Source organism: Tiliqua scincoides, chromosome 4 (assembly GCF_035046505.1).
Source record: "Tiliqua scincoides isolate rTilSci1 chromosome 4, rTilSci1.hap2, whole genome shotgun sequence".
Lineage (NCBI taxonomy): Eukaryota > Metazoa > Chordata > Lepidosauria > Squamata > Scincidae > Tiliqua > Tiliqua scincoides.
The window spans coordinates 116,759,858-116,784,135 of record NC_089824.1 but is presented as its reverse complement, the minus strand read 5'-3'; the positions used below and the strand labels follow the sequence as shown (position 1 = coordinate 116,784,135).

Genomic DNA, 24,278 nt, shown 5'->3' with positions numbered 1-24,278 from the left:
TCATGCATAGTTGGGCCCTGCATATGTGTTCTTTAAACATAAAATAGCAGCAAGGGAAAATCATAATCAGGATGGCAGAACAAGGGAGGGGGGGGACTTTAACCCTTTGCCCACAAGGTAGTCCCAATCCAGGTTCTCCTCCTTTCCCCCTCGTGGCTGTAATTTTCTCCAGGAGGGAAACGTCCACTGTTGCCAAAGAAGTTAGAGAGGCATATTAAGAGAGTTATGTTGGGACTTCTGAAAAAACAGCAGACTGCTTTTCCAGTGGAGGCGGAGAGTTAGGTCTTGACCGTCTATCCACAAAGCACTACTACTACTACTACTACTACTACTACTACTACTACTACAAAAATATAGCTGTTGCCTGGGGGCCCATAGTAAAACATAATTGTGCCTCACAATTGCCCAGTAAGCATCCCTTGGGCCTTAGCTTGACAGGGGATGGTAGGGAGCTGTAGCCTCCACCATCTTGGACAGGGATCCTTGAGTGGGCATGGACCTGCCATGCCACACCAGCTTCCCGTCCCGTCCCCCCCGACAAAGCCACTCCTGCCTAAACACTTTCAACCATACACATACAGCCTTTATTATTTCACCCAGGAGATGAGCTATTTCATTTCAGAACATCACTCACCACATTGGCAACTGCCATGTTCGCTCTCTGCAGCATATCTGAAGCTGTTTTAATCAACTGCTCTGTGTTGTCCACCCGGTCTCGGGCCCGCTCGGCAAGGTTTTCTGTCTCTGCCACTGTGTTCTGGATATTCTGTAACCGGTCAAGTTGGCTGGAAAGGGTTCTGTTAATGTGCAGGAGGCGATCCATCAAGCCCTGATCCACATCTGGGGCAGCCAGCATAAACAAAGAGGGATTGTATAAGGCAGCCTTTCAGTATGCTTTATTGGCAGGTTTCTTTTGCTATAAAGCTTAAAATTGCAGGAGGAAAAAGAGGAAGTAACCGCTTCCAGGATTTTGCTGGAATTTAGGCAGTAGCCAAAGTTTTGGTATGGTCAAGTTGAAGAAATCCTGAACATAGGATTTTGTACATGAATTAATGAAGCTGTCGTTAAAATCATCATAGAAAATGAATTCTACATTTATTTTTGAGGCCAGCACCTCTCACTTAAGTCCAAGTATGAACAAAACAAATTAAATCAGAATTTCAAATCCCTCTCCAAAGGCATGTCTTCTGAGAAGTCCTTGGCTTCTCAACCCCAACCAAAAGTGTAACTGCATTGGCTCACATTCAGTTTTTGTACCATTTGCTTTCCTTCCATTTCCTGCTGTCAAAATTTAGAAGACGCATTCCTTAAGCAAAGAGGTTTACACGGTTTTTTGGTCTATGATTTTTTTAAGGCACCATGCACAGCAGCGATGCTGTAACCACCACCAAAGCAGGTGATTCTTGCCAACCTCTTCTTACTGCTCACAGGGCTGGCGTTAAAACAAAATGCACTGCTGCCTGTAAGATGCAAAAGTGCTTTGCAGTTCCCATTGCCTGTGTGAAGATAGTGGCATCTTTCACTTCCTATGAGAAAACACACACACACACAAACCCTGTATTCTCTGTTCCAAGCACACTGGATAAAAGAATGATTTTTCCTTTGGGCACCTTTCAGATTCCATGAAATAATTTGGTATTTCACAAATAATCACAATATACACCTACTATCACCTCAAAGGCAAAGTTCCATCAATGTTATTTTCAATGCTCCCAACTCTCTTGCAAGATGGTAAGGACAAGGTGCCCACAATGGTGCAAGGTACTCTTGGAGCAACAGGAACATTCAGGAAGTAGTCCATTTCAACAATTGCACCTACCTTTGCTGCTTTGGGCATCTCGAAGCAAGTTCATGACACCTCTCTCTGCTTCCTTCAATCTGTCTTCAAAGGCCTGGTCTGTTATAGTTTCATCACCTGTTCCTATGTTGGCTATAAGGTTTTCCAGCTCTTTTAATCTCTCCCGCTGTTCCACCACCTAAAGAAGGACATGGGAGAGGTCTAAGGAATGATGTTTCTGTCCAAGGGGAACAAAGACAGGCCAAATGCTAAGCATTTAAGGGCGCAATCCTAACCCCTTATGTCAGTGCTTTCCAGCACTGACACAAGGGCAATGCAGCTCTGAGGTAAGGGAACAGTCACTCCCTTACTCTGAGGAGGCCTCCATGAGTGACACCCAACTGCAGGATGCAGCACACGTCCCATTAGCACCACTACGCCAGTGCTGGAAAGCACCGACATAAGAGGTTAGGATTGCACCCTAAGACTCCAGCAGGAGTTACCAAGTCCTTTTGTAAAAGTCTCTGGATGAGAACAGATGGGCAGCAATGGCTTCAATATTTGTGCCTTTAACACATTTCCATTTTAGCTGGTGGATCCTAAGGATTGTTTCAAGTTTCTAGCACAGGTGGAGCCTCATTATTTGCGAGGGTTCTGTTCCTGGAGCCCACGCGAATACCAAATCTCATGTGGAACCAGGTCACACGAAATTTGGGCTCCACCCACCTCCGAACACGTCCGGAGTCTTTCTCCAGTCGTGTCCAGAGCCGTTCTGAGGCCTGTGGAGGCAGCACGCAGAAAAATGAAGAAAGGAAGAAAAAATGAAAATGGGGTGAATTTTCAAGAGGAAATGAAATAAGACTAATCCGTAACAAGCTTAAAATTGCAAACTAAGCTGAATTTAAAATGTATAATGAAACTTGGCACACACTGATTTGACACATGCAAATCTGACATGTGACTTGGGCTTCTTATCACATGACAGAGCTAACTGACTTAGCACTGCTAACAGGTCATTATCTCTAACTGCTTATGGTCATTGTTCATATCCTGCATTTCAGAAGGCATTTGACTTTCAGAAGGCATTTGACACGGTCCCTCACCAAGGGCTGCTGAGGAGACTCCACAGTCAGGGAATTAGAGGACAGGCCCTCTCATGGATTAGGAACCAGTTCAGGACCAGGAAGCAGAGAGTGGGTGTCAATGGGCAATTTTCACAATGGAGAGAGGTGAAAAGCAGTGTGCCCCAAGGATCTGTCCTGGGACTGGTGCTTTTCAACCTCTTCATAAATGACCTGGAGACGGGGATGAGCAGTGAGGTGGCAAAATTTGCATACGACACCAAACTTTTCTGAGTGGTGAAGACCAGAAGTGATTGTGAGGAGCTCCAGAAGGAGCTCTCCAAACTGGCAGAATTGACAGCAAAATGGCAGATGCGTTTCAATATCAGTAAGTGTAAAGTCATGCACAATGGGGCAAAAAAATCAAAGCTTCACATATAGGCTGATGGGTTCTGAGCTGTCTGTGACAGATCAGGAGAGAGATCTTGGGGTGGTGGTGGACAGGTCAATGAAAGTGTTGACCCAATGTGCGGTGGCAGTAAAGAAGGCCAATTCTATGCTTAGGATCATCAGAAAAGGTATTGAGAACAAAACGGCTAATATTATAATGCCGTTGTACAAATTGATGGTAAGGCCACACCTGGAGTATTGCGTCCAGTTCTAGTAGCCACATTCAAAAAGGATATAGTGGAAATGGAAAAGGTGCAAAAGAGAGCGACTAAGATGATTGCTGGGCTGGGGCACCTTCCTTAAGAGGAAAGGCTACGGCGTTTGGGCCTCTTCAGCCTAGAAAAGAGACGCCTGAGGGGGGTGTCTCAACATGATTGAGACATACAAAATTATGCAGGGGATGGACAGACAGATGCTCTTTTCCCTCTCACATAACACCAGAACCAGGGGACATGCACTAAAATTGAGTGTTGGGAGAGTTAGAACAGACAAAAGAAAATATTTCTTTACCCACTGTGTAATTAGTCTTTGGAACTCCTTGCCACAGGCAGTAGTGATGGCATCTTGTCTAGATGTCTTTAAGAGGGGATTGGACAAATTTCTGGAGGAAAAGTTCATCGTGGGTAGGTATGGTAGGTATGTGCATGCTCCTCGTTTTAGAGGAAAGCTACCTCATATTGCCAGATGCAGGGTAGGACACCAGGATGCAGGTTGTGTCTTGTGGTCTTGCATGCTCCCTGAAGCATTTGGTGGGCCACTGTGAGATACAGGAAGCTGGACTAGGTGGGCCTTCAGCCTGATCCAGAGGGGCTCTTCTTGTGTTCTTATGCATAATTATAAGCTTGTTACAGATTCCCTATCACCCAATTAAAGAGGTGGTCGAAGTTTGTTTGGCTTGGCCGGACACTAGAGTCCAGCCCCTCCCCAAGGGGGAGGTGAAGGGGGCGGGGTCTGGCAGCCACAGTGGACCTTTTAAAAGGGGACGAGACCCAGCCCTCTTCCTCCTTGTGCACGTGGGCACCGTGGGAATAGAGTGGACCTGACCCCATCCAGCCACCTTAGGACCAGTGCAACTCCCAAGGACTCCTGCGCTGGATCTCATGTGCAGCGTGTTTGATCTGTCAGGTGGGGATGGGGGTTTGGACAGGCTCTGCCCAAGGAAGGATCAGGTGCAGTCCAGGCACGCCTTCCTGGGAGTAAGACCTGGCGAGTTTCCCACACTTTCCTGGGAGTAAGCCCCGGGGAGGGCAGAGGGACTTGCTTTCCTGGGAGTAAGCCCCGGGGAGTGTGGGGGGACTTGCTCCGTCTGCTTGGAGTGTGCGCTCAGTCCCTGGCCTGGTGGGCGGAGGGGGCAGGCAAGCCCAGGGCTCCCAGTGCAGGATCTGCATGGCAAGGAGCAGGCGCCTGGCCGCACATGGCTCAAGCTGCAGGACTGCTGCAGCTCCCTGCATGCGGCTGCAGGCCAGCACGGGGCTCCAAGAGGTGACCCACCGAGCCCGGATCCCTGCTGCATGCAGGATCACGCACATGGGGAGACGCCATGGGAGGCGGGCGACAGCTCAGCGCCTCCCCATCACCCACTTTCATGCGAGTAAGCCCCAGAGACCATAATGGGGTTTGCCTCTGAGGAGCCAGGCAGAGGCTTAAATGCTGGGGCTGCAACCCCAACCACAATTTCCAGGGAAGAAGCCCCTTGGACTATACTGGGACTTGCTTTTGAGTAGGCATGCAGAGGCTTGGACTCTGGCTGCAATCCTACACACACTTTCCTGAGAGTAAGCCCCATAGTCTATAATGGGCCTTGCTTCTGAGGAGGCAAGCAGAGCCTTGACTCTGGCTGCAATCCTACACATACTTTCCTGAGAGTAAGCCCCATAGTCTATAATGGGCCTTGCTTCTGAGGAGGCAGGAAGAGCCTTGGACTCTGGCTGCAATCCTAGACACACTTTCTTGAGAGGAGCCCCATAGTCTATAATGGGCCTTGCTTCTGAGGAGGCAAGCAGAGCCTTGACTCTGGCTGCAATCCTAGTCAAACTTTCCTGAGAGTAAGCCCCATAGTCTATAATGTGCCTTGCTTCTGAGGAGGCAGGCAGAGCCTTGGACTCTGGCTGCAATCCTAGGCACACTTTCCTGAGAGTAAGCCCCATAGTCTATAATGGGCCTTGCTTCTGAGGAGGAAGGCAGAGCCTTGGACTCTGGCCACAATCCTGGACACACTTTCCTGAGAGTAAGCCCCATAGTCTATAAAGGGCCTTGCTTCTGAGGAGACAGGCAGAGCCTTGGACTTTGTCCGCAATCCTAGCCATGCTTTCCTGGGAGTAAGCTCCATGGACTATAAGGGGCCTTGCTTCCGGATCATAGGGCCGCAGTTCTCGCCCCACTTTCTAAGGAGTAAGCTCCTTGGGCTATAAGGGAGCTTGATTCTGAACAGGCACACAGAGACTCGGTCATAGGGTTGCAGTCCTCACCCACTTTACGGGGAGTAAGCCCCTGGGGGATAATGGGGGCTTGCTTCTGATGGGGCATGCAGAGGCTTGGACATAGGGCTCAGATCCTGGCTCCAACTTCCAAGGAATAAGTCCCAGGAGTATAAGGGGTCTTGTATCCGGGTAGACATAGCTGGACTTAAGGCTACAATCCTGTCCACACTTTCCTGGGAGTGTATTCCATTGATTTTAATGGGACTTAATGATGAGTATGCAGGCATAAAATGAGCTCCAATGAGTGCAAGCCAGTACAGATACACCAGCCCAACCACCAGCAACAATCTCCTCCCAGGCACCTGACCTCCTCTTGTTAATACTTCATCAGTTTTGGAGGATATTTAGAGGCATATGGGGAGCCCCTGGCCATCTCGGATTGCTTACAGCAGGGGTGCTCACACTTTGGCTGGAGAGCTACTTTGAGACCCAGCAAGGCCCGGAGATCTACCAGAGTTTTTTTTACAATGTTCGTGCCATCATAACATATAACATTTATGTGTACAATGTATGTTGGTGTACCTTGAGCCCCACTGAGTATAACAGGACTTACTCCTGACTAGACATGCCTAGGATTAGGCTGTGAGGCTGCAATCCTAGCCACACTTACCTGGGAGTAAGCCCCATTGAGTACAATGGGCCTTACTCCCTGCATTTCCTCCCAGAAGCACCTGAAGGGGGGGGTCGGCACTCCGCGATCTACTCATTTTGCCTCGCGATCCACCTATTGAGCACCCCTGGCTTACAGCATACACTCCATCTATGTGGGAGCCGCTTTGAAAGCTGCCTGGCCAGGCTTCAGCACCCAAGGAATGGGGCAGAGTGGATGGGGCATTTAATATGTGAGTATAGCATTTAATATTATGTTTTCCCTGGGCATCAGCAGGGCATTTAGTAACTCACTTGGTGGGCATGCCGCCCTTGCTCCTTGAGAGAGGAGATACGTGTGCCGCCCCCTACGCCTTTAAGGGAAGAGTGGCATTCTATTACCAACCTGCTTAACAGGCATGCTACCCCTTCTCCTTAGGGGAGGATGATGATCTGTTACCAGGCTGCCTAATGGGTGTGCTTACCCGACTTCTGTGGGGGTGGTGGTGTTCTGTCAACAATGTGCTTACCAGGAGTACTGCCCCTACTCCTTTCAGAGAAGGGGGGTGTTCTGGTGCAGACCCACTTAGTGGGCATAATGCCACTAGGCCTTTGGAAGAGGGGAGGTTTCTGTTAACAACCCGCGTAGCCGTTTCTCCTTAGAGAGGGGTGATGTTTCGTTACCAGCCCGCTTAATGGGTGCACTGTCCCGGCTCCTGGGGGAGGGGCAGTGTTTGGTTACAACCCCCCTTATGGATTTGTGGCCCCTTCTTCTTTGAGAGGGGGGCGTCCTATTAGCAACTGTTTTATGGGTGCTCTGCCCCCACCCAGGAAAGGGGTAATGTTCTGTCGACCAGTATTGCACGGTTCACTTCAGTGACTCTGGTGTTCCGGGCATTCCTTCTGGGCATTCCCCAATCTGTGGGGGAGCAGCGTTGGAGGGGATGCCTTGCTATAACCTCTCTGCTTTCATCTTGCAGGACGCTGTGGTGGCCCAGGGCGCGTGTTAAGCTGCGGCAGCAGCAGCAGGGATACCTTGCATTAACATCTCTGCTTTCATTGTGCAGGACACCGTAGTAGCCCTGTACGCGTATTAATCTGCAGCTACTCCATGGTCTTTTTGGGCCCGCAAGAGGGTGGCTGCAACCCCCCTCAGATCGCACTTGGGCCTCAGCCCAGCAGTGCAGGTCGCTAGGTTAGCCAAGAAGGGGATGAGATGGGGCCAGCTGCTGCCCGCGTTGATGAAGTTACTGAATGTGAACCGCCCACTGGACGTTTTGGGTGCTCCACCTGGGCGAGAATGACCTTTGCAGGAGGTCTGGTCTGGCTCTGATGAGCAGAGCCTGTGAGGACATCAGCACCCTTTTGCGTTGGCTGCCTGGTACCGCCTTGGTCTGGTCGGACCTCTTGCAGCGTTGTGGATGGCGAAGGGCCTTCTGCTGCACTAAGATTGAAAGGATGCGCAGGAAAATCACCAAGGGCATTGGTGGCTTGGTGTCTCGCGCTGGTGGCAGTGTGGTAATGCATCTTGCAATTGTGTTGTCGCTATCTTACCTGTACAGGGGCGATGTGTGTTCATTTGTTGGAGAAAGGCGCAGGCATCTTTCTTAAGGACCTGCAGGATGGTGTTAAGTCGCTTCTGCCCCTGTTTGGGAGTGGGGGGGTCAAGCGCTAGGCTGACCCCTCCTTGTGGCAGGTGGTGCGGGTTAGGAGGCGTGAATGGAACTTTGGCATGCACCTTCAGGCGGCATAGGCAGGGCAGAACCCTATTTCAGTCCTCAGGGGCTTGGCGGCACGAGGACGTAGACGGGGCCCTGGCCGGGACCGCGGGGCACACCTCAGAGGCTCAGCGGCTCGAGGTGGTGCAGTCTGCGGTCCGGCTGCCTTCCCCTTAAGGGATAGACATGGATGAGACGCGCTGTCCCAGCAGCGGGGCGCAACTTGGAGTCGGGTGCACGCCCGCCTGGGGGCAGAGGTTTCTGGTACCGCCCAGAGGTCCCTCCCCGCACCACAGGGGCTTTTGCTGCCTCAGATGCTGCAGGTCTCAGCCTCTGCTTCTCTTGGTAACATGAAATAAAGTTGCCCTTTCTCCCATATCTGTTGTCTCGAGTGTTCATTGGACAGTGCAGAAACAATGATCTGGTTTAGTTTTCTCTTGCAAATTCACCCTGCTGTTTTCAATTTTTTTTCTTTTGTAGCTGTGCGAGTCCCACACATGCATGTGTGTGAGTGCACAAACACACACCTATCTGCAGAGTATTTCACTTCATGCATCTGATAAAGTGGACTAAAGTCCACAAACGCTTATACTGAAATAAGTTTTTTAGCTTTTAAGGTGCCAAAGGACTCAGTTTTTACCAAAATGTAGAAAACAATGACGTCCTGGTGGGCAGAACTTAACTTGTTAAGTGACTTATAATGAACTCTGTACCAATTGCTCTTCTCTTTTCATGAGTCCCAAACCTTTATAAAATCCTAAATATGAAACAAAATGCCCAAATTTGCAAATTTTGCAAATTTACTGTAATTAATCTGTAATTAGCCTCCGAGTGCTACTACAGCATATTAATTCAGAGACTGAATTGTGAACCAGAATTCCTCAGGTCAAACTGACTATGAATTCAGTAGATGGTCTTAAACAAGCCACCATCTCTCAATCTCACAACTAAAATACAAAGGATAATAATACTGACCTACCTTACAGAATTGCTATAAGAATGAGTAAGCAATCTTCTGAATAAATTAAAATGTTATATAAATTCTAAGTATTGTAAATCTTAAATACTGGCGGGCCTCTGTATCTGCAGATCGGTATCCACAGTTTCAGGTAGCTATGGATTCAAGCCGCCCCCCCCATCTATTAACATTTTTTAAATGCTTACTGGGATGAAAATGAACATACAGCTCGCTGCAAGCATACAAGCTTATAGTGATGCACAGTCTGCCTCCCAGCCTACTGAACATTTGAAAAAACTAGATTGAGGTTAATAGGAAGCAGTTAAAAAAACAACTAGATTGAGGTTGTGGAAGTTAAATGTTTAGGCTGCCATGAGGCAACCTGCACATCACTATAACCTTGCATGCTTATAGCAACCTGTATAAGGAAGATCATTTTTGCCCCGTAAGCATTTAAATAACTTAATGGGTGCGGGGTTACAGAGTGAGGTTCCCCAAATCTGTGGTTTTCATATCCATGAGTGTTCCCAGGCCTGTATTAAAAAAAAGGCTCATGACATCCTGCAAATATAAAGCCAGCTTCATGAAAGGTTGCTTCCTACAGTTAACCATGGCTCCAATCTCTATATTATGAAGGCATCAAGGCTTGCACAGATGCCCATGTAACATGAAGCTATCAACCCTGGAAAAGGAAGGGTTGGGCAAAATCACAGTGGAGATGGGAAAACTGGCACCCAATTAGCAAGGCAGAGAGCAAGCATTTAATCTGCATTGGGTAAATATGAGACCACCTCTAAAGTAAAAAAGAAAATACAGCAGTAGAGAAAAAATGACCACATGCACCAAAAACGCCCATTAAAAGGCTAGGATGAGCAAAAAAAGCTTTTGAGGGTAAACTGGGTGGCTTGGTGAGCCAATGTGCAATCTGAACTGGTGCAATCTGAACTGGTGCATCTGAGATTTTTAAAAGCACAGAACTCTGAATCACTTGGTCCCTGCATGTGCCTCAGTCCCTCAAACCCCCCCCCCCCGCAACCAATTCCAACCTTGCCTACAAAAGTAGACATGAACACATGGGTTTTCTTTTAAGTCTGACCTTGTCCTTCACCAATCTGTAACATGCAGGACACTCTTGACAGCCTGGCCATGATCGGTTGTAGAAATAGTTCTCTTCACACTGGTCGCAGCGGTTTCCCACAAACCCTTCTTTACACTCACAACGACCATCCTCTTTACACTGAAGAGAACGAGAACCCTCTGGGTCACAGTCACAAGCTGGGGGGAAAACAAGCAAGCAAGGAGTAATCATGATGGGACAGAGCAAAATCTTCCAGAGCCAAACTATTAAGCATGGCTACCCATCTAGGAACACAGCTGATCCCACAAACAGCACATGGTTCACGTATGGATGGACTGCACCCCTGCAGTGCAGGCTCTCTCTCTCTCTCCTTCTCTCTCTCTCTCTCTGAAATGCTGGTTTTCTTTGTGAACAGTTAAAAAAAGAAGTATCATTCAATTATACATGTCACCACCTGCAATATGAACTGTTATAGTCCAGGGACTGGTTTATTACCGCTTCTGCTATTTGTGAGAACAGAACCCTATGAAGATGTTTGAGGGCTGCTTCTTGTACCATACTTTAACAGATGATATCCTTTTCATGAGGCCATTTCCATGCTTAACTGTACAGTGGTGCCTCGCAAGACGAATGCCTCGCATACCGAAAAACTCGCAAGATGAAAGCGTTTTTGCGATTTTTTCTGGTGACTCGCAAGACGAATTTTTAAAATTAAAAAGTTGAAGTTTTGTGCTTGAAATTTTTGAAATCCTCTGTACAGTATGTATGCCTTTAAAGAGCACTTAATAAACACTTTGTAAACCAAATTTGACTTTGTTCTGACTTTTTTTGCCCATAGGAAAGCATTAATTAAATTTCAATGCATTCCTATGGGAAACCGTGCTTTGCAAGACGAGATTTTCGCAATACTTAACGACTTGCGGAATGAATAATTTCGTCTTGCGAGGCACCACTGTATATAATAAGCAAGTGTAATGGGAAATTTTAACTTTCCATAAATTCTCGATCTAGGTGCATCTACACTTATACTTACCAGGGTGCAATATTAACCCTCTTCAATCGTTTCTAATTGTGGACATATTCCACAATTACTGAGTGTCCACCAGGACCATGTTGGCACCTTGTTGTACCCCTAGCATTCACTATCCCATTGACATCACTGGGGGGTGGAAGGGAAGTGTAGACTGCACCAGATGACGCACTGGGGGTGGTGGTGACACCACTACTACCCAAAATTGTGAAATTCTGTGTAATCTTGAATAATACCATCATGTTATATATCTTACGATGCGGAATTTCATGCAGAATGCAAGGAAACAAACTGCATTGAAATATTTGTATTCTATCAAACGTTATGGCCAGATAACCAGAAAATGAAAACATAACTGCTTTATGTAACAAAAAGTGGATTTTCTTAACTCAAAACTGACCAATGAGAATGATTGTTCAGAAAGCCAATGAAGTGTTATTATGACGCAGCAGGAAATCTATGACATGTTAGCATAAGTCAGCTCTCATTTCTATGTAACAGAGCTAATACTAGAACAACTTATTCAGTTGTGTTAGTGCCATCAAGTTGGGCACTGGTTGTTTGTTGGTTAGTGATTTGTTGGGGTGACTTGTACTGTTATATATTAAAATAAATAAAGTTAATGGAGGTTACACCAATCCTAGTGATGACACTGAATTTAGGCTCTGTATATGATATTGTAATTTATTCTGTATGGTCTGGAGGAGATCCATTATGAGGATGACGTAATGAGCTCTTGCACCGGATGATGCAAGTGATGCCTCTGCACTATCGTGCCCATGCTTTCAATACTTGCCTCCATTGCAAACAAACGCTGTACTTGGGAAAAACTCCTCCCTGTGATTAGGAAAACAAGGCACCCAGGATCTCTCCCCAAGAACAGCATATGTCTATGTAGACCAGGGGTCTCCAAACCTGGCCCGGGGGCCGGATGCGGCCCGCAGCAAGCCTCTATCCGGCCCGTGGCCAACCTCTTGCCCCCTGAAAGCCTCTGGCCCACTCAACTGAACACAACCAAAACTGTGCTCTGATTGTGTCTGGAGGGTGTTCTGAGGGCCAGAAAGGTTGCATGAACGAGCCCATTCATTCATTTATTTATTCGCTCATCTAGGTTCTATCTCTAATTTATTTATTTAAATTTTATATTTAAATTTTTTTCCCGGCCCCCAACACTACACCAGATACCTCTGGCCAAAAAGTCTGGAGACCCCTGATGTAGACAAAAGATTTAGGTTTGGGGTATACCTATGGAACACAATGGCATGGGGTTTACTGGTACACTTTTGATGCTGTGAAACTGGGGCATGTGTAGGGCTGTGAAGTGCAAGAGGGGAGGCTTACCAGTGCTTTCCCAATGTTTTGTTTGAAACTGCAGGGTCTCTTTATGGTTTTCATAATGTCTCCAGAGGTCCAGCATCTCTGAACTGGTCCCAATGCTGCCTTCATGCAAGTTATGGTATGCATATTGATAGGCATGAACTGCATACTTCCTTCCTCTCCAGTGTGACTGGCCCCCCCCTCTTGCCATGGGCAACTATCATTTTGCATTAAGTATGCACATCACATAGTCGCAATCTCTATGCAAAAACCATGGTTTACATCAGTGCACATACCACAAAAACCATGGTTGATCCCAAAGAAGTGGCAAAATTGTTCTGGAGAGAGGAGGTGGGATGCCAAGTACAGCTGAAGAAACAGTGCTACGGTTTGTAGAGAATGAGTGCTATGTCGGCACTGGACCCTTGCTTTCATATTCATCCAAGAGTAACGCTTAATTTGTTCTTGAGGCATTAGGGGAACTGAGATGGAAAGACTCAGATACATTGCTATTTGTGTCCCAATTTTACACACTTTGCATGTTTTCAAGTCTGAGTTAGCAGCTAAAGCTACATTCCAGAGCAGATGCGTAGGACTGTAACAGCCAAATCGCAGGTCAGTTCTGGGACAAAATTCAGAACAAGTGTTTATGACAAGGAGCAGCAGATGGTCTACAAGTATATGCAATCGCAATGCCCTAGAGGGAGAAAGGAAGATGTGTACAACTGCAAAAACATCCGTACTGGACTTGAAACTGGCACAGAGTGCAGAAAACAGACAAAGGTCAAAAGAGCAAGAGCTTCTTGTGCAAGCAGATATTCAATACAGATGAAAAAAGCAGCAATACACATGGACGGTAAGATTATGAGACAGAAAATAAATTATGTTCACTGCTCCCCCTTACGTTTGCAGCCTTCATGCCCAAATCCAAAATGGTTGGCCTCACACCTCTCACAACGCTGGCCAGTGATGCCTGGCTGGCACTCACATTGCCCGGTCTGTATGTCACAGTGGCCATTAGTAGAGCCCAATGAATGGCAATCACACCTGGGGGGGGGGGGAGAGAGAAATAGTGCTCAGTTTTAAGCATCACTGCATACAGAAAAGATAACTTCATGTTCTTATGTTTGATTTTCTGAAGAGGTTTATAACAGTGCCACACCTACTGGGCAGGTATGGGACAAAAGATAAATGATACTTGTTGATGAAATATCTAGCAATACATGCATTTGATCAAAAGCCACCAACAACATGCCGTTTCAAAAATTAATCTTGTTTGACAGAAATCCTCATGCCCTTGTTCTGAGGAGCATTAAAACCAATTCTCAAATTACATAAGAATAAAAATCCTCATCCAAGTCTAACCAGTGACCCAACCCTTGACATGTGCCAAAGGATTATTCTGCATACATTTTAAAATTTTTAGTATCTCACACTGAGCAGAAGTTGCAAAACTGCATTGATAAATACATTATGAAACTCCTGATCTCTCCTATCCTCCCTCTTAGCCCAAGGAAAATATTATTGTTCACTGTTATTGCCAAGGCTTCTTGTTTCGCCTGCACTCAGCTAGAAGCACTGTCTTGCTCTAACATAGCAACGAGGAATACAGGTTGTTATCCGCTGAGGTTCTTCCAGAACCCCTAATGGATTAAAAAAATAAGCGGATAAAGAAAGCAGTGGAAAAATAGATTTAAATACCCACTACCAGGTTTCTTGCCCCTCCACTGGTCTTAATGGAATAAGGTTGTGCCTCAACATCTGCAGGGGTTTGATTCTGGAACTCCCTACTGATACTGCAAAATGTGTTAAATAAAAGCAGTTTTAAAAAATTAAAAAAGGCATCACTTTACAATTGTGGATTAAAAACAGCTTTTCTTACTGTTGTAGAAAGGTTGTTAGCAATCAGAAATGCAAAGGACCCCCTGTCTTTGCCTGGCTCAGCTGAAGAATGGAATGATCACTTGTATGACTACCTCTCTAAAAAAGTAAGAAAAGTAGTTTTTTTTTTTAAACTGTGGTTTTAAAGGGATGGATTTTTTCCCCTTCTCCAGGGATCAGCACATCCCTTCTCAATTGCAGAGGCCATTCATGTTGAGTCAAATCTGCTTAAAAAAAATCCGTGTATAGCAAGGTTGGACCTGTAGAACCTTGTTTAAAGTAGAATGTGTTGAATCACTAACTGTTCTGTAATCCTTTGTGTGGCAAACTTCCTGTTTGTTATTCATGTTATTTTACTTTTGAAAGTAAATTCAAAATAAGTGCCAACCAGTATTATTTTTGCATTTAGGCACTGTTCTTTCTCCACCGAGCTCAGGGCAGCGTACACGGTTCCTCTCTCTTCTTTTATCCACACAACAACCCTGCTGGGCAGGTTAGGTTGACAGAATGTGACCGGCTCAATGTCATCCAGTGAGCTTTATGGCCAAGTGGGAACTTGAGCTCTGGTCTCCTTTGTCTAAGGCAGCTTACCACATGGGCTTTCTGCACATAGATATCCAATATGCTTTCACAGCAAGGGGAAATGGCCAGTTTCATCTGTGTACTCATTGTTCTCCTCTGGTAACTATTAAAAGTTGGCTAGAATGTATCTACTCTCAGGTTGATCTGTTTCAGTACTCCTAGCACATAGCCCAAAAAATCAGTATTCTATCATGCTGTCTCCTGCCCCCCTACTACGCCAATGTCAGAGCAGTGGAACCAGCAAACCTCTCACAGCCACGCCCACTTCGCAGGTTGTAGAAACCCGGTTCACAGGAGCTGCAGTCTCTCCCTGTGACATGCGAAAGGCACTCGCACTGCCCTGTTACTTGATTGCAGCTTGTCTGCCGATTCACTGTGCCGTAAGGATTGCAACTGCAAGCTGTAAGAGCAAAAGGGAACTATTAATATGTACATTTTGGTAAGCAAGGATGAAGAGAATTGGATTGGCTTGCCTTGCACCTTCCAGATCCACAGTTCTGCACCATGTCAGAAACAGAATTCTTACATCTTATTGTGGGGAGGGGATGAAAGGTTGCACATGTGGCCCTCCTCACATGGTATGGAGAAGTTCCATTTTGTATTTCAGCCTTTGTATTATGCAAAAGATCATATACAGTACATGTGTCCAGTTATGCCTTCAAAAAAATCCTATTTAAGACAAGATCTTAAATGACTGCAATACATTTATTTCTCTATTACTAATTTCATGATGATGACTTATGGATTCACAGAATTGGAATACACCACTGGCCAGGCCAGTCAATCTGAGGCAAATCAATCTATCACTGCAACTTCTAAGACTTTCCACACCATTCACCAATGGAAGGAGTTCTTAGTTATCCCTGCTGACTGGCTACAACCACCAGTGCTGTTATTAAATTTACTGTAAACTATTTCAAAAATATCTAGAAATCTGTCAGGATGTCCCAAGAGAAAATTCAGATGATCATCTAGTACTGAAACAATTAAATAGATTCCCTTAGGCTAATTACCACTACCCAGGTTTCACTTTAAGCAAGCATTGTGAGTCATCAGGAAGAGTTGTTAAAGTCATAATGGAGTTATGGGGAGAACCTAAAGAACAAGCCCCTCACAGTTCCAACCTCTTTGCTTTTTTTTTTAATCATGCGCAGAAGTTCTGTGGGGCAGCTTTTGAAAGGGCAATTCTGCTGAAGATCTTAGATGTGTGTGTGCAACACTATGAATCATAGCCATTGCACTGTCACAGGGCTCTGGATTTAACATAGGAATTGCTCTACACACAGAAGTCTCTTACCCTTGCATTTGTCCTCTGGATTCTGAGCTAAGGCATTCCCAAAGAATCCATCCTTACACCGGTCACAATAAAAACCAGCTGTGTTATAGATGCACTTCAGACATTCTCCTGTCAGGCGGTTGCAGTTCCCAACAGCATTGGGGTCAATGTTGTCACTGCACTGACAGAGCCGGCAAAGTCTGGCAGGACCACTCTCACCAAGAGGGTCTCCAAAATAGCCATCATCACATAGCTCACACCTTTTACCTGAAAGAGCAAGACACATTTGTTAATTTATATAGATTTGTATAACTTTTGGTTTCTCCAAGGGGCCTCCAAAATGGTTCCCATGTAACATGTAACATAATGTAACATAATGTAACATAATGATGCATAAGGACAATGTTGAGAAAGAGATGAAGACATGTGATATGACAAGAAAAAAATCAAAGATTAATAGGAGCAAAGAAAAACCAGAGTTGAAGGGTAAAGTCATGCAATGCTTAAAGGTATATAAGCAGAAAACAATTTAGAAAAGAAAACCAGAAGAGCAAAAATAAACCAGAAAGACATGATCAAGTTTAGAAATCCAGGAAAGAGTAAAACCGAAAAAAGTTTTAAAAGGAAAGTTTGAGGAAGACACAGCATTGTGTATGTGAGTCTAGGTGAAGACACTTGCATGTCGTATCTGGATTAGAAGAAACATTAAATCAGAAGCTTGGTCCTCATTTGTGCTGGCATGAAATGCCCTTCATGTGCATCAACTAATGAAATGCACTTAGAAAAGCACCATCTGTTCCAAAGCATATTCATCTAGTTGGCTTCTGCCACATTTCTGAAAAACCCTACAGACAAGTCTAATCATCAAACTTGACACCTATCCATCATTTGATCATGGCAGGACTATAGGTAAGCAAAGCCAACTGGCAAAACCTGACCTTCAGAAAAACAGAACTCAGAACAGCATCATGTCTAGCCAGACTGATAAATGTACAAAGGGGGGGGACACAACCCAACCAATTTAGCATTCAGAAACCAGCATACAATTTATATCCTGCATGGCAACACAACTACAAGTTGAAACGCAGACATAGCCTACTTGTACAATGAGTTGTCTTTTTATGTGTCAAATGATTAGGCAAAAGAGGCAACACATTTTTACAGGTGGGACCTCAGTTACCGCAGGGAATTGGCTTTCAGACCTCCTGCTGATACTGAAATTCACTATCTTTGCCCCATTAAACCAGCATGTCTACCCACTGCCACTCTGGGCTTCAGAATAACCCAGAGAGGTGAAAAAAAAACCCATTTCCTGTTTCCTGAGGGAAACTGGAAATGACTTTTTTTTTGCCTTTTAAGGCAGTGGCTTTCAAACTTTTTAGAGACCCTAGAGGCTGCTGCCTGATGTATAAATGCCAAAGGACATGGCTATAATGATGACTGGGTATCAGTATCCCCCTCTCCAAGTAGCAGCTTATTTAGCCCTTGATGCACACAGTCTAATCTGCATTATCATTTTCATGAACCACCAAAAACTGGGTGGGTGCCAGAGTCACAGTTTGAGATCCACTGTTTTAAGGCATTCTAAAGCGTGGGAAAGCCCCTCGAAGGGGCATTTTCACCTCTCTGGGCCATTCTGAAGCCCAGAGATCCACAGGGGACCCACACTGAGCCAGATCCACGAATGTATAATTCCAGATAAACAGGTTCCACCTGTACTTATGAGGACTCATTTTAAAAAAATCTATCCAGTAAGTCACAAGGAAAGCAGAGAGTGCATGTATGTCAACTCTTCTACTCATTACTCTGGTGGATGGAAGAAAGGATAATTCATTATTTTTTTACATGCTTTTCTTCTGGACTTTGCCACTGACAGATCTTAAAGCAGGGGTGCCATACGCAAATAGACTGGAGGGCCAAATTCCCCACTCAGCTACCAAGAAGCAGTGTACATAATTTTTCACTGGAAAAAAAAAAATCAATGCTGTCAGAATTCAACACTGTACTCCACTTTTATAGCACTCCTTTTTACAGGCTGTAATTTATAAGGAAATAGGGAGGGATAAGCGTAGGTGGCTACTACAAACAGCATCTGGTTACTAGTCAGGAAGATGTTTTGTGGCGAGTGTGTCAGGGGTGCCTAAAAGGAACTGGTAAATCTCCTGACGTTTATGGTGCAGACCCAAATGATACTGTTCGCCTTCCTTTCCTTGTCCCCAGATTTGGCATGACAATCTGCAATTCCAACTTGACTACATTCCATGGATAGTTAATATGATTGACCGCATTCTAAGATGCAAGCAGTTTGGAATTTTTTTCTTGCATATAGAGGCTCACTGTGAAAATATGAATAAAGTCTTATGACAGATACAGGGAACAAAAGACATACAAAGCGTGATTCAACTTGTTTGTTCTAGTTTCCCCACCAATGCAATATGACAGGCTCTGATAAGCAGCATGTATGTACATATAATAAAAAGTTCCACATAAGGTAGCATACCTGTGGTTCCAGTGGGGCAATTGGTACACACTACTTCCCTCGTTTTTGGCACTATGGCACAGCTTGAACCCCCTGGGCATGGGCATGGCTGGCAGTCAGAGATGCTGCCCACAGTCGCATCTCCATAATAGCCATCAATGCACTTCTCACAGTGCGGACCTGCTGTGTTGTCCCTGCAGTCACAGGCTCCTGCATTAAGATGGTGAAGAGACAGAGGTTTATTCCCCAGCATCATACAGCCACAGAGGCAGCTGACTTACAAGAGCCTTTCCTGATCCAGCATTATGGTCAGTGGGTACCCAAGGGGAAATGCCCCAACAAATGTTGTCTTGGGTCAGGAAGGAATTTCAGCTCTGGCTGCTTGGCATAAATCTTTGTAAGATTCAGGGTCTCAAAATCCAGAATGCCTACATCCTACAGACCTACCAGGTACCTGACACTCTTGCCAATGTGGCAGCTTGCCAAAAGAGTAAGCTACAGCTTTGCTTTCTACAATGAAGCACTGCAAGTACAGCTGGGCAAAAGACAGGCAATGCAAGCATCCAAAGTCTGTTCCATATGCCCTTAGAAAGTCTTAGCTGACCACGTGGGAACCAAGGTTTCGGTCCAGGGAGATCTCCTGCCAAGGAAGATCTTCTAGGGAGATCTTCCTATACCAAAACCTTGGCAGGAGATCCCCTTATACCAAAACCCCGGTTCCCATGTTGTCACCATGCTACTTTCGTTTTTGTGTCTAACAATCATGCTCAAGCAAAATCCAACACCCTTCGGAACCTGAGGTCTCTTACCAGTTTCAGGGTTGCAGGTCTCACTGTGTCCATTGCAGAAACATGGCACACATGGACTATATGGCCCCAGACTAGGGGTCTCCCTCCTGTAGCCCAGTGCGCATTGTTCACAGAACTGTCCCAGATACCCTGTGGGACACGTACAGATCTCCACCCAGGCTGCTGGTATTCCAGGCCCATGTCGAGCACTCACAATAGTGACGTCATCCAAGTAACCAGCACCTGGAACAGATGCAGAAAAGACAATGTCAACATATATGAATAACAAGAGGATTAATGATTATTGGAGATGTTGAAGTCTGGAACATTCACCACATTTATTTTATTTATTTATTTTCCACCTTACTCCCCAAAGGGACCCAAGACAGCTTACAGCAATAATTAAAAAGAATTTTAAAAAGCAACACATTAAAAACACAATTAAACACAAGGTAAAAACGCATTCACAACAGAACTGTTATGGGAGCAAAAAACTCAGTCACATCAAGACATGCATGCACGACACATGAATAAATGTATAGCTTCCAGTCCAGGATCTCATAGCTGTGGCCATACAGATTAGCTTCTCTCTATTGCTTTGATCAGCAAGTAGCATCCGTCAGAGGTGCTGAGCAGTAAAGACAAGTGAGATTCAGTTCTGACTTTTCATATATCATGGCTTTAAGTTGGAAACACATACACTCTCTTCCATTTCATTCTCAGAAGTGGAGGACATGGAAGTGAGTCTACGTGTTTCCAGTTTATATTCTGATTTTCCTTCCATTTCTATGAACATCAGATTCAACACATGTCCCACCTCATGTGTTGGGGCCGAGATCTTCCAGAACAGGCCCTTGGTTGTCATGGCGTCATGAAATCCTGAGCTGCACCAACCCCAGGGCCACAGCATGAACACTGAAGTCTCCCACCACTAATGGGGAGGGGGACTCCAGTGCCACCCCCAAGATCAACCCTGTCAGCTCAGGCAGGCTGACTGTTGGGTCGCAGGGTGGGCGGTACACCAACATAATCCCAATCCTGTCTGGCCCTCTCAACGCAGTGTGCAGACACTTGAACCCAGTGAATTGCTGAACAGGGCACTTGGCAAAAGAGATGGATTCACAACAGATTGTTGCAACTCCTCTTCCCCATCCCCACAATCATGGCTACTGCAACAACTGGGTGGATAAAGCTAGGAGAGACTGAATCCTCCCGCCTCATCCAAGCAGGTTTACGCAATGTTTCATTATTCATGTCCATGGACACAAACCGCAGTATCTTCATAAACCAGAGACTGAAACCATGGTTTGAAGTGGGTTTGTACATCATTCACAGCTCCTCAGTAAACCAGGGAGCAGCTCTGAGTCTGCAACAAGGCAGAGGTCACTTAGGAGCAATCTCATCCACTGCCATGGCCGTTTCCTGTTCCAGAGGTCAACTAGGGCCTCAGAGGAGACACCAGCCTTGGCAACTGGAAAATTCCCCAGAGCCCCCAAGAATCCTTCAGGATCCATAGGCTATGGGAGTGGACCATACAATGTGATCCCCCACCTCTGCAAAGGTGTGAAGCTGCAATGAACTTCTTTACTAGGAAGTTATCTGTCCACGACAACAGAGTGATATTAATCTCCACCATATCCAGATCGCCATCTGTTTCTGGTAAGGTGATTGAGCAGGTGGTGGCGTCTCAACTCCAGAGAGTCTTGGATGAAGCAGATTATCTGGATTCTTTTCAATATGGTTTCAGGTCAGGCTCTGGGACAGAAACAGCCTTGGTTGCTTTGTTGAATGACCTACGCCGGGGACTGGACAGGGGGAATGTGTCCTGTTGGACCTCTCAGCGGCATTTGATACCCATGGTGTCCTTGTGGGCCATCTGACTGAGTTGGGGGCACCATGTTGCTCTGGTTCTGTTCCTACTTGGAGGGCAGGAGGTCTGGTCTAGAGGGTAGAGCCTCCGTTAGCCCAAAGATAACATCAGAAGGTCGCCAGTTCGAGGACACCGGCAGCTCCCTGAACGGCTGAGAATGGTGAGACCTTGAAGCAGCTGACAAGCCCAGCTGAGTGATTCCACCTGCTCTTGGTGTGAGCAAGAAGCGTCTTGGCTGCCCTCCATGTGAGAGATGGAGTTGCTTGTCAGCCTGCGTGGGAGAACTGGAGGCCAGAAGTAAGACCAAACCAGGAAGATCCATTCTGAAATGTTGTTGGTTCTTGAAAGAGAGAACCTCTATGATTGTAAAAATCCCCTTGAGGGATTTAGAAACGCCTGCCTATGTAAACTGCCTTGAATAAAGTCAGAGGAGTAATCCGATGACCAGAAAGGCGGTATATAAATACCTAGTTATTACTACTACTACTACTAAGTGGATAGGTCCCAATGGTGGTGCTGGGGGATACCTGTTGGGTGCCCTGGCCCTTGAGGTGTGGGGCGCCACAGGGTTCAATCTTGTTCCCCACGCTACTTCACATTTACATGAAACTGCTGGGAGAGGCCATCTGCGAATTTGGAGTGGGGTGCCATCAGTATTCTGATGACACCAAGCTTTATCTCTCCTTTGCACCACATTCCAAGGTGGCTTAAAGTGCTACCTAAAGGCAGCTGGGACCTATATGAGGACTAACAAGCTGAGATTAAATCCAGACAGAACAGGTTCGCGTGGTCTGGAAATCCAACATGCAGGTACTGGAATATTATCCTGCTCTGAATCAGGTTGCACTCCCTCTGAATGAGCAACTTGGGGGGTTCGTCTGGATTCACAGCTGCTCCTGGATTCCCAGGAGGCGGCTATGGCCAGGGGAGCCTTCGCATGAGTTCAGTTGATGCGCCAGCTGCACCTGTACTTGGATCCTGTGGACCTAGCCACAGTGAAATCAAGATTAGATTGTTGTAATGCACTCTACGTGGGGCTGCCCTTGAAGAGTGTTGGGAAACTGCAATTAGTGCAGAATGCAGTGACCCGTGTGCTTGCTGGAAGTTGGCAGTTTGACACTGTTGGGCTGCTGCTCCAGCGGCTGCACTGGCTGCCCATTCGTTTCCAGGCCCAATTCAAGGTGCTGGTTTTGACCTTTAAAGCCCTATACAGCTTAGGGTCAGGATATTTGAGAGACTGCCTTCTTCCATACAATCTGCTCTGTCCTCTCCTGTCATTGGAAAGGGCCCTTTTGAAAGTGCGGTCACTGAAGGAATGACAGAGATGGCGGAAAGGAGTAGGGCCTTCTCTGAAGTGGCACTGGTTCTATGGAATTCTCTCTCCCCCTTAGCTTACAAACTACTCCTTCCTTAGAGGCTTTCCGGTGAGGCCTAAGGACACTTTTTATGTTTACCTTCTGAATTTAGAGCTTTTAATGTGTGCTGTTTAGTGGGCTGCTTTTTTACCATTTGCTGCTGGTTTTCTAGTTCTACACCGGGCTTTTAATGAGTTTTTAAAAGTTGTTTACTTTTTAATGACATTTTAACTTGTGTGCATCCACGCATGCATATTTTTGTTAATTTTCTGGAAGCCGGTCTGAGTGCCCGGAAGGAAGGAAGGAAGGAAGGAAGGAAGGAAGGAAATAAGTAAGTAAGTAAGTAAGTAAGTAAATAAATAAATAAATAAAAAGATAAGAGTAAACTATTGTTCCAGAGAAAGGAAGGAATGAATGCATATTCCAAAGACTGGCTTCTTATTTTCAAACCCTACTGTACAGGAAGTCAGCATTATATCTCTAATGAATGCCAAAATGTGAAAGCGGACATACTACTTCAGACAGCAAGAGGTATGTAAGGATGGCAACTTGCCAAACATAGACACATGGGAGTGGGCAAAGAATGCAGCTTTGACTACCATAAAATGTATTTCTACACATCATTCTTACTGCATAAATGGTCAGGAAAGAATGTGAAACAGCATTCACCCTTTGAGACTAAAGAATCAATGGACCTACCTAGCTTTCAAATCTATTCTTTATATTTGAATGCTATGCATCACCCAGCAAAAACATTTTCCTCAGGGAAAGGATAGAGAAAGAAACTCTTCTAATCCTACTAGTTTCACAACTCCAGCTGGGCCTGTTACTGACAGCAACATACTAGCAATAGCTATTAGGAAGTGCTCTGTTTCATGTACACAGCAATTTTTATGGGGCTATATGTAAGACTGTTTACATTTTGGATAGCAACTTAACTCCAGCCATCACTCAGGCACCCCTACTTGCCAGTAATGAGAGGAATGTTAATTACACTACTATTTTTCTGTTTCCCAACCCCCAATAATGAAATATTCCTTAAATATTTTACTTTCCAATGGCCCCAAAATGCAATACATATTCGGCTTTCAGTATTTAAAAAAAATATACAAGGGTCCCCCAAATCTGTAGATTCCATATCAGTGGATTCCCTTATCTATAGATCAGGTCCGCCATCCAGCACATGCACCACCATGTGCACCCCCTCCGGAGACAGAGCTCTGCTCCCCTCACCTCTGGTGGGGCCTCTGACTTCAGAGGCCGAGGATGTCTGTCCCCGGCCTTTGCCAAGCTCAGACTGAGCTCTAAAGCTAAAAAACCACAACTTCCAGTTTCTCTGTGAAGGCCCAGGGAAGCCCAGGGGAATGTTTCACCTCTTGGAGACCCAGAGAAGCCCCCCCCAGGCCCCTCCAGAGCTCCCCCTGCCTCTGGAGGGGGGTCACTCCCTGGAACTGGGGGGATGGGAGTTTGCCTGTATCTTCAGGGGGTTCCATAATGGAACCCCCACGGATATGGGGGCACACCTGTAACATGGGCAATTTGTGTTAGATATTTAATCCTACAGAAACAGGGAGGCACTGGTTCAAGTCA

General features: G+C 45.8%; 1 protein-coding gene across 1 annotated transcript in view; it reads right to left on the bottom strand.

Moving 5' to 3' along the window:
- The window catches only part of LAMC1 (laminin subunit gamma 1), a 148,749-nt gene that overhangs the window by 16,276 nt on the left and 108,195 nt on the right, over nt 1–24,278 (bottom strand). Inside the window, exons 12-19 of the mRNA XM_066623498.1 lie at nt 19,485–19,706; nt 18,697–18,885; nt 16,218–16,463; nt 15,167–15,320; nt 13,362–13,504; nt 10,129–10,307; nt 1,820–1,976; nt 635–840 (exon numbers count right to left, since the gene is read on the bottom strand). Of these exons, the coding sequence (XP_066479595.1) occupies nt 635–840; nt 1,820–1,976; nt 10,129–10,307; nt 13,362–13,504; nt 15,167–15,320; nt 16,218–16,463; nt 18,697–18,885; nt 19,485–19,706 (1,496 nt within the window). The remainder of the gene's footprint in view (nt 1–634; nt 841–1,819; nt 1,977–10,128; nt 10,308–13,361; nt 13,505–15,166; nt 15,321–16,217; nt 16,464–18,696; nt 18,886–19,484; nt 19,707–24,278) is intronic.